The sequence below is a fragment of the Carya illinoinensis genome, chromosome 15, assembly GCF_018687715.1.
Source record: "Carya illinoinensis cultivar Pawnee chromosome 15, C.illinoinensisPawnee_v1, whole genome shotgun sequence".
Taxonomy (NCBI): Eukaryota; Viridiplantae; Streptophyta; class Magnoliopsida; order Fagales; family Juglandaceae; genus Carya; species Carya illinoinensis.
This window is the reverse complement of record NC_056766.1, coordinates 4,191,435-4,207,507: the sequence shown is the minus strand read 5'-3', so window position 1 is coordinate 4,207,507 and position 16,073 is coordinate 4,191,435. Positions and strand designations below refer to the sequence as shown.

The 16,073-nt window shown below is 34.0% G+C and overlaps 1 protein-coding gene across 18 annotated transcripts; it reads left to right on the top strand.

The window, feature by feature from the left end:
* Positions 1 to 2,047: 2,047 nt before the first annotated feature.
* Positions 2,048 to 10,459, top strand: LOC122296212 (wall-associated receptor kinase 2-like). Of its 18 annotated transcripts, none has more exons than XM_043105716.1 (7): positions 2,048 to 2,163; positions 2,250 to 2,347; positions 4,849 to 4,936; positions 5,850 to 6,063; positions 6,596 to 7,607; positions 7,793 to 7,963; positions 8,947 to 10,459. In XM_043105716.1, exons 3-7 carry the CDS (start codon positions 4,932 to 4,934, stop codon positions 10,164 to 10,166), a joined length of 2,622 nt encoding a protein of 873 aa, XP_042961650.1. In that variant the 5' UTR covers positions 2,048 to 2,163; positions 2,250 to 2,347; positions 4,849 to 4,931; the 3' UTR covers positions 10,167 to 10,459. The 18 variants fall into 18 exon arrangements, with proteins under 18 accessions (XP_042961650.1, XP_042961647.1, XP_042961646.1 ...); XM_043105713.1 differs by having other exon boundaries at positions 4,823 to 4,936; XM_043105712.1 differs by having other exon boundaries at positions 4,797 to 4,936.
* Positions 10,460 to 16,073: the final 5,614 nt, after the last annotated feature.

The window sequence follows — 16,073 nt, the reverse complement described above, 5'->3', positions numbered from 1 at the left end:
CAAAAATATATTTTATTTAAAACAGTGCTAATTTAAATTTTGAATATGAAGGAATCAGTATTAGTACGCAGATTAGTACGCGACTTTGCTTGTACATAGCAAAATTCTATAATTTTTGCCCCGAAAATGAAGCTATATATGGTAGTGGTTAGTGTTTATAAAACTACAATAGAAGTAGTTAGCCGATGTAGAAGATTGATGATGAAAAGGAGAGCAGCAACTATATCGACCATGTGTGGTAAACGGAAAAGAACGGGTAATAATATATTGAATATGAGATTTATCACAAATAGAAAAAGAAACATTGTAAGAGAACTTAAGAAATTGGTGCTCTATTGTCATGATAAATAATAGGTTGAAATGAAATTGACCGAGAATAACTTGTATTTCTATATGTGAAACTGTACAATGGAAGGCCATATTTATAGGTAAATGAGGCCTGATCAGATATAATAGATATACAATAAATCAAAAATAGTAATTGATTTACATAATAAACTAAATATAGTAAAAAATAAGTCATAGTAAATTCACATATATTTTCTTTCACAACTTACTTTGATCTGATGATTGGCAGTAAAAGGGGGGGAAAAAGAATGTCACTAATATCCTAAAGAGGTGTTCAAGAGCGAAATGCGAGGTCGATCATTGACCTACTGCGATGGAAGCTCACGTCGTGTTCCTCTCAGTGCAGTTTCTCTATATATGTCAGTCCATTATATGAATACACGTTTGGCTTTGTATATATAAGACACGTTTTGCTGGGTAATTTGCTTTGCCGTACTTCATTGTTTATCTAGCTAGCTTTATGCAGACATGATCTCGATCATGATGTGCATGGGGGATCAAAGTAATTACTTGTATAATTAATTGGTTTTGTATAATTTGCGTTTTCGTTGTGATCATCAGGACCCCATTTGCTGTTTTAAAAGTTGAGAATTTCCTTTACCAATTCATGCTTACTTATCCCTAAATACTATTTTTTATTAATTAATATACGAACAATATTACAAAGGTGGAATTAATTTATAAATATGAACAACACTCAACAATACGTCCAAATTGAATAATTTCCAAATACAAAAAACACTCAACAATTTTATTAGTTTTTTTTATTAGAAAGTATTGTGAAATCAATACTTATTCCATAGTTTAAACTGGTTGAAAAATATAAATTTCATTATTTGTATTATATTTTTAGCATTCATCCTTAAATGTGGGTAAAACTCTCCCTTAATGAATAAGCTCAATACGTGGAATATTTAATTAAATTGATAGAGCATAGAGTATTCAAAATTCATACTCAAAATCATTGCTCTGATATAATGTAAAATCATCATTTATTTTAACATTTTAAACTAATGGCAAGAGAAATTGTAGATTTAGGACTTGTTTGGACACTTGCAATATCTCAGGATTATGTGAATAACAGTGAGATTGTTTGTAAATAGTAATAAAATAATCTTAAGTTAAGGTATTTTATTGGATTTTGAGAAAGTCAAAAAAAAAAAGTTGAACAAAAATATTGTGAAATTAGAAATTTTTTAGAATAGCATTTTTTAATATTATTTTTGTTTTGAATTTTAAAAAAATTATTATTGACTTTTGTCTTTTATTTTGAAGTTTACAAAAGTACTAGTTGTAATGAATGGGTAATGATTAAATTAAAAAATTAAAAATTGAAATTGAAAACATGTTTTGTGTTTAAATAATGTTTAAGAAGGAAATTGTGAGAAATTTTAAGAATTTCTCATTTTATCTCATTTACCAATCACATCCTTAATTATTTATATTATATTCTTACCTTAATATGTAACACTAAATTTGGATAGTTTACAAGTTTTGCAATACTTGAAAATTTGAGTTTTTTTTTTTTTTTTTTTTTTTTTTTTTTTTTTTTTTTTTTTTTTTTTGAGGTTGTTAAAAAAAAAGTGTGTTTTTCTTAAAAAAAAAAAAAAAAAAAAAGTGTATGATAATGATAGCTTCGGAATCGTCGGCCCCTAATCTAGCTAGCTAGTTCCGTATCTTTGTTCTTATTTAAAGGATACTAAACTTCTTGAAAATAAACGTAGAGCGGAAGATCAAGAGAAAGCGTACGTGGCGGCTGAAGGAAGTGGCTAATATTTCAAAGAGTTGAGTTTTCATGCAATATTTCAAAGAGAGGTGAGGATCATAGATCACCAGCTATGGAGAAAGTTATTAGTTCTCACGCATGCAATTAATGACCTTTTCCTTTTAGTACTGCTCAGAAAAGGAATCCGTTTAGTTACTAAAACCTGAAGTATCTATCGATCAGAACGTACACTGCACCTTGTAGTCTCTATTCAGAATACTGCCCGGCCTTGTGGTTAGTCGATCTGAACTTATAACTGCTTGTTTTTCTTTGTTTCTCTTCGGTAACTCTAGCTGCTTGTTTCTGGCAATTCCCCAATCCCAAAGATTGGCATCCTAACTAATGATACGAATTAGGAGAAAATTTAAATATGTCAAATTATTTGGTGTGGGCTGGTATCATGCATTCTTCTTAGGTTGTGCAAGGTTGTTGGTTGTTCCCTTGCGGTGCGTGGTTGCTGCAAAAGAGATGTTCACAGCTAGCTAGTACTCATGGCTCCCTGCTACTCATGCTGCTGCTGTTCTGGTTTTGGGATCGATGGACACTCCAAGTTGTATTTAAGCATTATTAATATATATATATATATATATATATGTATGTGGGCGTGTCTATATATCTATTATATTATAATAAGTTATTATTTAACTGTTACAGTAACTTTTTTTTTATATATTTTTCTGTTAACTTTTTTTGTTTTCTGTTAAGTCTGTTTGTGTTATAATTAAGTCCTTTAATTTCTTGTTTTAGGGATACAATTGTCTTTTTCTACTTCTCTCTCATTTCCGATTCTATCTCTCCTCTCATTTCAAACCCCTCTCCCACTCTATGATGTCTATCTCTCTACCCAATCCTCTTAAACTCAACCTCTCACGCGTTTCCCTTTCATAATATTTGTCTATATTATTATAATGTATCTGGATTTTAATTTTAAACTAATTTTTTTGTTTTCTAATGCATCTAAATATGTAATTATTATACTCACCGATAGGGCTGTAAAACGGTCGGTCCGGACCGGAAAAACCGACCGGACCGATCGATTTGGTCCGGTCCGGACCGGACCGAAAAATATAGGGTTAGGGTTCGGTCCATGATTCCTTGGACCGAACTAGTTCGGTCCGGTCCACGGTCCATGTTTCCACGGACCGAAGTGGACCGGACCGACCGAATTAAAAATATATATTTTTATTTTATATATATATTATTTTATATAATTAATTATGTAATTTTCATCTAACCTATTCCCATTTATAATATAAAATTTTAAATATGTAATTACAAAATAATATTCTATTAATTAAGTAGTGTATATTATCAATTAATTATAACCAATTCACCATTAACTAATTACTAACATCTACATTTATATCTAATTAAAGTTATTAGATAAATGTTTTGTAAAATACCTAAATTGTAAGTAAATATAAAACAATTGGTAAATTATAAATTAACTAATCTAATACGAATTCCCCGTTATGTATATATGTATATAGTATATATATATTATGATTTATATATAAATATAATTTATAATTTAGAATATGTATTATGTATGTATATATAATTTATAATATGTATCATTGACCATATAAAATTTCTTTTTAATGAGTTAGTTGCATAATCTATATTAATAATTTACTTAATTTTAATTTAGTAATTTAAATAAAATGTTTAATTGATTTATTTAGAATAAAAAAGAATAATTGGATCGGACCGAATGGACCGACCGAATGGGACCGGACCGAATGGATCGACTAGATGTTTGGTCCGGTTCAGTCCGAAAAAATGATAGACCGAAAAAATGATGGACCGAATCGGACCGGACCGAAACCGACCGGACCGGACCGTTTTCACCCCTGCTCACCGACCTATCATTATTCAAAGATATTAGCAAACATTTTTTTTTCTCTCTACGCATTAAATTATTCATTCATCAAGTTTTTTTTTTCAAAAAAACCATAATATTTTTGTAAAAAAATCTGTTTACCTGGTAAAAAATCTGTTTAATCCAACTAGGTAAACGTACTCCTAACCTGATATATGTATATATATATACACATATTGATCAGTTCTTGGAACTTTGAATAAAGCTTTAATTTTGAAGTTGTTCTTTTGTATTCCAGAGAAGATACTTTTGGAACGTGCATGAATAAATGTATACATAGTTTATAAATGTTTCTTTTGAAAATATTTTAAAATTAGGAAGTTAATTTTTTTTTTGAGCCATTAGGAAGTTAATCTGATAATTTATAAGGATATATACAATTAAAACCAACACGAAATTAAAGTTTTCTTCTATATAAGACTTTGTTGAGGGGGACCGGTCTCGTTAGAATTTAAAAAGCAATATACATAAAGCGTGTCGGTAGAATTTGTGGGGACCGGTCTCGGAGGCCCTAGCATTGCTTAGGAGGATTTATTATCTACTAATTCTGCCTAGTACTTAAGTGCAAAAACCGCTTTTGAATTTGGGTGTATTTTTTTAAGTATTCCCTTAAATAATTTAAAAAAAAATTAAAAATTTATAAAAAAATATTTTCTCAATTATTAAATAAAAAATAATAATAAATTGATAGAAAATGTCGGCCATCCTCGGTAAGAGTACTAGCATTTTCCAAATCCTCCTACCTACCTGAAAATAATTTTATTGATTTATATTTTTAATGCTCCTTATTTTCTACCTTAGGCCCTTTCCAATTAATTGTTCATCAGGCCAACTTGAATTCTCTCTATGTTAGCTTTTATAAGAGGCAGCCGCAAAGAAAGATTGGTTATTTCTGAAGCACAGATCAGACCCAAAAAAGGCCAGCGATGGCTTTGCATGCGGTAAGCTTTCGGAACAAGTACTAGTAGTGCTGCTACATCTAAGTATTGGGGTCCAGCTAGTTTTAGCAGCACCTCAACCCGACGATCCGAGCTGCATCCGCACATGCGGATCCGTTAATATCTCCTACCATTTGAAAACATGCTAGCTAGCTAGCTGCTGCTGCCTAAAATATATATAGGTATATATAGTAGTGTAAGACTGCATGTCGGCTCCATCATTCTTTCTGATATTTCTGAATGAATACACTTTTTTGACCATTGGTACATATTAGCGGGCATCTACAGCTTTAAAAAAATTTATTAAAAAATACTTTAATTATTATTTAAAAAAATATAAAAAAAAAACTTGTAGAATATAATATGGACAATAAGAGAGAGCTGGTTGTGTGACACTTACTAATACATATTTTTCTTTTGATAAAATAAAAACATAAATATAAAGAATATTGGGATAAAATTAGTCTAGAAAGTGGGTAATATGTTGGATATAATATTCAGGCAAGGGGCATGGATTCCTCCTCTTTTGCTCTATGTATTGAGTGGGTTATTATATCTTAAAAAGCAAACCTAGATAGTTATTAAATAAATTAAGATAAAAATATAGAAAACATGCAAAATCAACTCTATATATATCGTCCTTCATCGATTGATTCTGTTTAAATAAATTAATTTTTGAGAAAGATTAGATTCTGTTCGAAGACATTAATTTTTTAGAAGGATGGCTGAATGAGATAAAAGAATTTTAATAAAATATAATAAATTTATTTCTGAAAATTTTATACATAAAAAATATAAATAAAAATATAAATAAAAAATTCAACTGGGATACGTACAGACACTAACATCTTCTACTAATTTTTCTTCTCTTTATTCGACTTACTTATTTTTTACGTTTTCCACTGGGATACGACAGGCCACAGCAGAAAAGGAAACAAGCCCATACTAGTGTGCGTGTAATCCGTATTGTGTTGAGTGCCTGCCGAAAGCCCGCACGCATGTTGAACGAAAAAGGTTCGGCTTTTTTATTTTGTTTTGTTTTTGAAAACCGACCCCAAGCCCAGAAAAGAGAGGAAGCTGCTGTTCTTTCAACTGGGCATACGTGCCTCAGGGCACGTAACATCTTACTAGTACGTGTATATATATACATATAAAAAGAATGTTACTCATTATTTTATATTATATATTTTATGTATTTAAAATTTTATTTATTTATTTATTATTTATTATTTTATTTCATTTTTGTTAAATTAATTGAGTTGTTCTACTTATCATTCATACATTATATATCTGTTATAAGAAAAAAAAATTAAAATAGATGTAATGTGCAGTGTACGAAGATGATAAATAAAATTATTACTAATTACTAATTACTAGTATAGTTTAAAAATAGTTCTTTTGAAAATATTTTTTAAATTAGAAAGTTTGGTAATTCGCTTATTAAGGATACAAGCATTATAACGAAATTAATATATTAAGCCTCTAATAATAATAGAAAAGCTAGAGTTTTTTAACTTTCATTTTGGCTGGAGAAATAAGTCAAGTTCTCTTTTTATATAATAAATCCTCCTAACTACCTGAATATAATTTTATGGATTTATGTATTTTTAATGCTTCTTATTATATATCTACCTTATTAAGTCCTTTCTAACCGTTCATCAGGCCAACTTGAAGTCTCTCTTTGTTAGCTTGTTTTATAAGAGGGAGTTGCAAAGAAAGACAAGTTTTTTCGGAAGCACAGATCAGACAAGAAAAAGGTCAGCCATGGCTTTGCATGGAAAGCTTTTGGAACAACTAGTAGTGCTGCTACATCTGATTATTGGAGTCCAGCTAGTTTTATCATCAGCACCTCAACCCAATGATCCGAGCTGCATCCGCAAATGCGGATCTGTTGATATCCCCTACCCATTTGGTACAAGGAAGGGCTGCTACCTTGATCAATCTTTTCTCATCATATGTAACGACTCTTTCCAGCCCGCAAAACCATTTCTGGGCGTTGATCATAATATAGATGTCCTCAACATCTCTCTTGATGGTGAACTTCGAGTCTCAAACTTGGTATTCCGTCGTTGCCAATGGTGGCCAGAGTTTGATAATCAACCTAGTCTCCGCCGCATCTCTGCCTTGCTCAACTTGTCGAACTTTAGCATCTCAATTGAGAAGAACAGTATCTTTGCCGTCGGTTGTAACTTTTACGCCTACATAAGTGGCTCGCATGAACAAGATTACAAGTTCATGTCTGGGTGCATATCATTCTGTGGCAACAGTTCCGGTTTGGTTAACGGCTCTTGCTCTGGCCTTGGCTGTTGCCATTCTGCAATCCCAGGAAACACAACGAATTATAATTTGACCGTTCAGAGCATTTACACTAATGGATCCAGCAGAACCTCGGGGCAATCATGTGGTTTAGGTTTTATTGGGGAAACACAGGCATACAACTTTTCCACCTTAGATTTTACAAATTTAACGAAAAGGGAGACTGTACCCCTGGTGCTTGATTGGGCACTTGGAAATAAGAAATGCAAAGATGCTGAGAAAAATATGACAAGCTATTTATGCAAAGCAGCAAATAGTAGTTGTTCGGAACCCCATGGTCGTGGGTATATTTGCAAGTGCCCTGACGGTTATAAAGGGAACCCATACCTTTCTGATGAACACAAGGATAGTTGCCAAGGTAATTAATTATTAATGGTGTTCATTTGTTTTACTTTATAAGCCTTTTTTTTTTTTTTTTTTTTTTAATGTCAGCTAATTTTTTATTAACAAATTAATCAGTTCGTGTTGTACTTGTTAAATGAGCAAACTGTTATGGCTGTATTTCGATGATGACGGACTAACTGTAGTACTCACGTGTTTCAGATATTGATGAGTGCAAAGATCGGAATCCCTGCAATGCTACTGCAACATGTACCAACACTAACGGGAGCTACACATGTATATGTCGCAATGGATATGAAGGCGATGGGAAGATGCCGCCTGGAACAGGTTGTAGTCGAAAAGGCCAATCCAAGATCATGATTATTGCCCTGGGTACGTATAACATATATAGGAATAGTGGTATTACAGTACTACTCATCTCTTTTATTTTCATTTTCTTTTTAATTTACTAACTACATATATACATGCATGATGGATTTGGTTTCCCATGCAATTACCTCACTCACTTCCCATGCAGTAATTATAAATATTTGGTCTAAAATGAACCATTTTGATTACTGTAAAAGTCTTTTAAGATAAGAAAATTAATGTTTTGAGATGGGTAACTTTTAATTCAAAACTTAGTTCACTCTTTCTATTCCATATAATTAATTTGTAACCTTAGCTTTCGTACGTATGATACGAAGTTGAAATATGCTAATGATAGATCTTTGCTTCTCCAACAGTCACTAGCTACAGCTAGCTAGGCTTTTTAATGATCACTGGAACAGGTTGCAGTAGAAAATCGGGTCAATCCAAGATCATCATTAATATTTCCTTGGGTATGCATAATATATATAAGAATGGTACTAGCATTACAGTAGTACTCATCTCTTTTATTTTCTTTTTTCTTGTTAATTTACAAACTACATGTATGATGGATTTGGTAATTTAATTCCCAACCTCACTCACTTAATTCCATGCAATAATTATAATTTAGTCTAAAATTAACCATTTCGATTAATGCAATAGTCTTTTAAGTTAAATATTAAAGTTTTAAGATGTGGAAGTTAATTCAAAACTTAGTTCACTCTTTCTATTCTATATAATTTGTAACCTCACCTTTAGTATGAAATGCAGTTGAAATCCACTACAGCTTATATATAGCGTGCTAGGCTTTCGATCTTTCTTCCTTTTAATGATCACTAGCTAAGTTAAAACTCAAACTCAACTCCTTGTAGGTCATCTTTATAAATACATATTGAAATCTCAATTTTGTTGAAGCCTTTGTGTCAACAAACTTGATGTTATAAGTGACAGAAGGAGAAATTGAAATTCATTCTATGTGGTCAAAATGAATGCTTAAACTTTTGCAGGTATTAGCATAAGCCTCTTGATCCTGCTTGTGGGAACTTTATTGGTATATTGGGTAATGCAAAGAAGAAAGCTCACAAAACTGAAAGAGAACTTCTTCCAACAAAATGGTGGCTTAATCTTACAACGACAACTCTTGAATCACAAAGAATTAGTTGAGCCAGCCAAAATCTTTAGTGCAAAAGAGCTTGAAAAGGCAACTAACAACTATGATAAAAGTAGAGTCCTTGGTCAAGGGGGCTTCGGAACTGTTTATAAAGGAGTTTTATCAGATGACAAAGTGGTGGCCATTAAGAAGTCCAATGTTGTTGATCAGAGCCAGATTGAGCAATTTATAAATGAGGTAGTTGTGCTTTCTAAAATTAACCATAAGAATGTGGTTAAGTTATTAGGTTGTTGTCTTGAGACTGAAGTACCCTTACTAGTATACGAGTTCATCACGAACGGAACACTTTTTGACCATATTCATGATAAAAACCTATCATCCTCGCTCTCATGGGAAAAACGTTTGAAGGTGGCATCGGAAACCGCAGGAGCCTTAGCATACATACATTTCGAGACTTCTATGTCTATTATACATAGAGATGTGAAAACTACAAATATACTTTTGGATGATAACCACACAGCAAAAGTGTCTGACTTTGGAGCTTCAAGACTGGTTCCTCTTGACCACACACGATTAACAACCGTGGTGCAGGGAACTTTGGGATACTTGGACCCAGAATACTTCCATACTAGCCAACTAACTGAAAAAAGTGACGTCTATAGTTTTGGTGTTGTTATTGCAGAGCTACTAACAGGTGAAAAGGCACTTTCCATGGATAGGCCCGAAACTGAAAGAAATCTAGCAATGCATTTTGTTATTGCAATGAAAGAGGATCGCCTACTTCAAATTATTGATGATCGCATTCTTACAGAAGGTAATATTGAAGAAATAAAGGAAGTTGCAAATATAGCCAAAAAGTGCTTAAAGGTAAGAGGGGAGGATAGACCTAGCATGCAACAAGTAACAAAGGAGCTGGAGGGATTAAGACTTCTGGAAAAACACTCGTTGAAAAGGGTTGATCCCAACACACAACAAATCACTAAGCCTTTGCCCAATGCACCTACACATTCTTCAGGAATTGATGTTGACATTGGCAGCTCTTCTATGAGTACCATTGTTGCAGATGACAGTATGAAAAATCAAATACTAAAACCAACAGATAATGATGCAAGATAATTTGTTCATCCACATTGAAGGCTAGCTAGCATAGCCTATCTGTTGTAGACATTCATCATCACCACCCATTGCTAGCCATCCACGTACACCCATTTTCTCCAATTTTTTACTTGCCCCTTACCACCTACAAGTGCTTTCTTACTCTCTCTTTCTGCCTCTCAACCACCTTCTTCCTCCAATTCGATCTCTTCCCACCCCTTAGATCTCTCTCTCTCTCTCTCTCTCTCTCTCTCTCTCTCTCTCTCTCTCTCTCTCTCTCTCTCTCTCTCTCTCTCTCATATATATAGATATATTCTTCACATGCTTTATAGCTTCACCATCTTTCTTTTTCTCTCTCACCTCCCAATCTTCAACAATAACTTTCCTGAGGTTCCTGACCTTTTGGGTTTTCCGCTCTTTGAAATGGGATTTGGTCTCCTTGTATGCATGATGTTTTAAGATTGAAAGAATGTGATCATAGCTTTATATATCATGTTCATGTACGTGGTTGAGCGCTATCGCATGTATATATGTAATATTCGATCTCTTTTGAGTGATTGTAATGTAACATGTTCTATGTGAAATGTGCAGTACTATTGAAATTGCTTTTGTGCGTATTTAGTGAAATGAATAATTATTTGCCTTTTTCCACTTTACAATTACAAGCTTTTAGCTAAATCCAGTATTATTGGTACTCGGATGAGATATATGGAGTTTTTAGCACTGTAAAAGAACAAATCTAAATCAATCTACATGATTAGCTTAATTAGTAGGAAATGCAGTAAAGTCTTTAGTGATCACAAACCAACTACGTGAGTGGACTGCATAATTTGTAACCATAAAACTTCTTTGCAAGAAGTGACAATTTGCAACCAAAAACAAATTGGTCGGGATTGACTTGTTCTTTTTTTTTTTTTTTTTGAAAGGAAATAGCATCTCTTATTGAAAAGCCTTCATGAAATGAAGGAATAAATACAAGAAGGGTAATCTTCCATATCAAGTACTACATCCTCTTCTAACTCTAAAGAGTTCTTAGCTAACATGTGAACATCCCCATTAGCATTTCTACTAATGTGCTTAATAGACCAACTGTCAAAAGAAGAGAGGGGTTGTTTTACATCAAAGATAATTATCCTTGAACTATTCCACAGCTCAGATTTTTGAGTGATACTCTTCACAGCATGGAGGGAATCCCCTTCCAAACTAATCTTCCTCGTACCAAGTTCAGAAGTAAAAATTGTTGCAATTAAAGCTCTCAAAGATTCTGCGAATAGTGGATCACTGAAGCCTTCTCTCTGCATCCTCTTAATAGCCATGACATTACCTTCATGACCCCTCACTATAATGCCAAATCCAATCCTGCCCCTAGCCTTATTAATAGCTGATCCCAATTCACTTTGTAGAAACCTTCTTGAGGTGGCTCCCAACTACATACTTGTCCACGAGACACTTGAACCACAGGACTATTGTTTGACTGCATCTCTTTAAAATCCACCAATAGCTCTTTCGATTGCTACACCACCACAAATGGATGTGAAAATGAGCCTTTAAACACAAACTCATTTCTTCTCAACCATATTCTCCTTATTGTGACAGCAAACTCCTTCAAAGTATCATACTCAGCTATTGCACTAAGGCCTTCAAAGAGTCCTTTAAAATTATCTGCATTAGGATTGCTTTTTTGAATATTTTTTAGCACTGACCTTAGACATCCATTGTTGAGCTACACTTCCAAAGCGCATGAACAACAAACTCTTCCTCTCTTAAACAGGCGTGACACATTGGAGATTCCACAATTTGCTTCTTAGAAGAGTTCAGATTCGTGGGTAGTGAGTCTAGACAGGCTCTCCACACAAAAACCTTGGTGACATTAGGCACTTTGAGCTTCCAACAGCAAGCCCATTCTTCTCTCCTAGAAGCAAAATTAGAAGTTTGCCCCTTATGAAGATCATTGAGATCTTTTTGTAAATTATAAGCACTCTTCACTGAGAATTGTCCATTAGTAGTGCACCTCCAAATCAACTTATCTGGTGCATTGGAAAAACTAGTTGGGATCCTTTTTATGATTTTAGCTTCACTACTTGAGAAGATTTCTTGCACCTTTTCCAGCTTCCATTGTTTAGAGTCAAGGTTAATCAATTATACCACAGTAGCATCTTCACCCAGTACCTCAACTGCACTTTGAACCCAATAAGTTGAGGATTGAGGCAACCATCTATCCTTCCAAATTCTAGTGCATTGACCATTCACAATCCTCCACATAGAGCCTTCTATTACTTAGTTCCTTGCTGCTACAATACTCCTCTATATAAAAGAAGGTCTAGATCCCAACTTGGCTTGAAGAAAGGTAGAGTTAGGGCAGTATTTCAATTTTAAAATAAGAGTGGCAAGGGACGTAGGTTGTTGTAATATTCTCCACTCTTGCTTGGCTAGTAAAGCTAAGTTCAAGTTTTCCAAGTCATGAAAACCCAACCCACCTATAGACTTAGCCTTCCACATTTGGCTCATGAAACCCATTGGACTGTCCTTTCATTTTGATGTTGTCCCCAGTAGAAATGGTGCACCACCTTATTAACCTCCTTCAGCAAAGATTTAGGGAGTTTGAAAACCCTTATACAATAAGTTGGTAGTACTTGAACCACAACCTTGAGAAGTATTTCATTTCCTGCCTGAGAAAGGAACTTAGACTTCCAGTTGCTAATCATGCTTCTAACTCTGTCCAGAATGCTTTTAAAAGTTTTGTGCCTTGATCTTCCAATGAGAGCTGGTAGTCCAAGATACTTTTCATAGGATGAGGAAGATCTAACCCCTGCTGCACTGATTATAGATTCCTTCACAACACTGCTAGTATTTGCACTAAAATGAATAGAGGTCTTCTCTTTATTGAGCCTTTGACCCAAGACCCTCTCATAAGTATCTAGAATGCCAATAAGCATGGCCTGTTCAAGTGAATTTGCTCTACAAAACAGCAAGCTATCGTCTGCAAAAAATAAATGATTAATGCATGGCTTACCTCTTGCAAATGGAATGCCAAAAGATTAATTTTGAAGCCTCAGCATGATTAAGCAAAGAACTTAAGTGCTTCAGAGCAAAGGATAAAAAGATAGGGTGATAAAGAGTCACCCTGTCTTGTTCCCCTTGTAGGTTTAAAGGAGCATTGAGGAGATCTATTAATGAGAATAGAGTATGAAACTGAATTGATGCATCTCATCACTAAATATTCTCCATCTTTCATTGAAACCCAATATCAATATTTCCTCTCTTAAGAAATCCCACTCCACCTTATCGTAGGCCTTCCTCATATCGAACTTTAAAGCCATATACCCCACCTTACCAAAACATCTAGAATTCGTTGAATGTATGGCCTCAAAAGCAACTATAATATTATCCAAAATAAGCGTGTTATGCACAAAGGTACTTTGAGCAGAGGAAATAACATTAGGGAGGATACTTTTTAGTCTGTTGGCCAAGATTTTGGATATGAGCTTATAAAGAACATTGCATAATGAAATAGGCCTGAAATCAGAAACTGTTTTGGGACTTGTCACCTTAGGGATCAACACAATATGAGTTTTATTAATATGTGCAATCTCTCCTGCTGAATTGAGTACCTCAAGTGCAGCATCACTAACAGCATTTCCAATAGTATCCCACTTTAAGGCAATTTATTTTTTTTTTATTTTTAACTTTTTATCATCACAGATCTTCATGGTGTGATGGGAAATCTTTTGCTTTTTCAAAGTTATAAACACAATTTTCGTTGTTCCTACTTTTGCCTTTGGGTAAGGGATCTTTTGACGAATCATTTGCTTTCTTGTTTCTTGTTATGCTTGCTAGCTTTTTCCAAGTCCTAGTCTTTGGACTGTTGGGAGTAAGTAATTGATTAATAAGAGAATCTTAATCACACTAGCTAATTAGTTTAAGTTTATGATCTTCACGTATGGGTTTTTATGCCTCATTGGTTATGTTTATCTTTTATTTCATGTTACTAGTGATTTAGAAAGTGATGTATTTAATCTATTTAAGTACGTGGCTCGACCACCATGAATAAAGTATGAGCAAGCGAAGTTTATGTTTGAACTTTTATGTTTGAAGAAGACCTAGATTACTTCTAATAATTTATTTTTATCATTAAATATGCTCTTGATATGGGTCCTATAATCCAAGCTCGTAATAGATTTCCTTGAGGGCATCGCATGGTGTCACTCATCATTAATACAACGCTTGATCAACACAAATGGGACCAATGGTACAATGCCGGAGCACCACAAAAATTGGAGCTTCATTAACTACGTTGGAACAAGGAACATTTGGATACTTGGATCCAAAATACTTTCATACTAGTCATCTAACAGAAAAGGTGATGTATATAGTTTTAGTGATGTTTTAGTAGAGTTATTAATAGGTAACAAAGTAATTTCCTTCATTAGGTCTAAAAGTGAGAGAAATTTAGCAACGTATTTTGTATCCATGGTAAAGGAGAATCGCCTATTGGAAATTCTTGATGATCACATCCACAATGGAAGTAATTCCAAGGAACTAAAAAAAGTTCTAATGTTGCAAAAAGAAGCCTTAGTGTTAAAGGAGACGATAGGCCTACTATGAGGGAAGTGGCAATCGAACTAGATGGATTGAGAGTTAATGAAAAGCATTCAAGGAAAAAAGCTAACCACAACACTGAAAAGGGTGAGCATATGCTTAATTAGTACATCCATGCAATCTTTAACTATTGATGTTAGCATTGCACGCTATTGTTCGACAAGTACCATTGATAGCATGGGAAATTAAACAGTAAAACCAATGGACGATGGTAGATAATCCTTTAGTCCTTAAGCCTCAATCAACCAGCATCTTCCTCCAATTCAATTGATGATGGTAGATTTTGGTCTCTTTGCATACATTGGTTAAGTTTTCTCCATATTTTGCATATTAAAAGTCTTCTCTCATGGTCACCCTACAAGAAATTTGACCTTTTGTATCACCTCAAATCGACGTAAAAAGGCCTAAACAGTGACGCAAATGATTATTGCTATCCATTCCTCATCAACGCAAGGGAGACGCTACTACTCACTCTCAAAAGTACTTTCATGTCAAAGCTAAATACTGTCACAAAAGATGGACTATCTGCGACAGTGTTGGTCGCCGAAAAAAATGGATAGGAGTATTGCAAATGACGTGGGATATAATAGCAAAAGTTGTGACGCCCTCGACCCCTACATACGGAAACTCAAGAATCGAAGCGTCCAGGATGATGACAATATGGGTAACGCATCCCAACGATAAGTGTTAAGTGTGTGTACATGCAGAAAGTGTACAAAAAAATCGCAGCAGGTAAATTAAATAAGTCAACTAAGTACTAGAATTTTAAATACAATTTTACCAAACTAAAAGTAGTACAGAAAATAATTATACAGTTATCCCAAAAATATAATACAAAAGGCAAAATACCTAAACAAGTAGGAAAATAAATCTCAATACACGAAAGTGACCCCTGATCACTCTTCTGGCAGAGCCAAAGCCTTTGGCTCTACTCATCATCATCTGCATCAAAATCTATAGTACCATGAAACGGTACCGCAAGGTCTCAAATACCATGAGATTGCAAATCTCAGTAAGTAATAACCCAAACAACCCAAAAGATAGAAATACATTCATACAACCAACAATATGCATTAAACCCAAAACATTATTTTTCCCAAAAAGGATTATTTTCCAACGCACGCCAAAAATCCCATTTGGCCCAAAAACATATCCAGTAAAATAATTACCCACCATTTTTCCAGAAAATGGCCCATTAACCAATTAACACTATAGGTGGGAATCACAGGTGAGACTACCACCATCCCTGCTTACCACAATCCCTACAGCTCAGACCATAGGCAGGACTCTACCACCGTCACTGCTTACCACCATCCTTATAGTTCATTT

Coding starts and splice junctions, on each gene's coding strand:
- LOC122296212 (XM_043105713.1), top strand. CDS start 4,842: ATGTTAGCTTTTATAAGAGGCAGCCGCAAAGAAAGATTGGTTATTTCT. Junction 7,608..7,792: donor ACACAAGGATAGTTGCCAAG/GTAATTAATTAT, acceptor CACGTGTTTCAG/ATATTGATGAGTGCAAAGAT. Junction 7,964..8,946: donor GATCATGATTATTGCCCTGG/GTACGTATAACA, acceptor AAACTTTTGCAG/GTATTAGCATAAGCCTCTTG.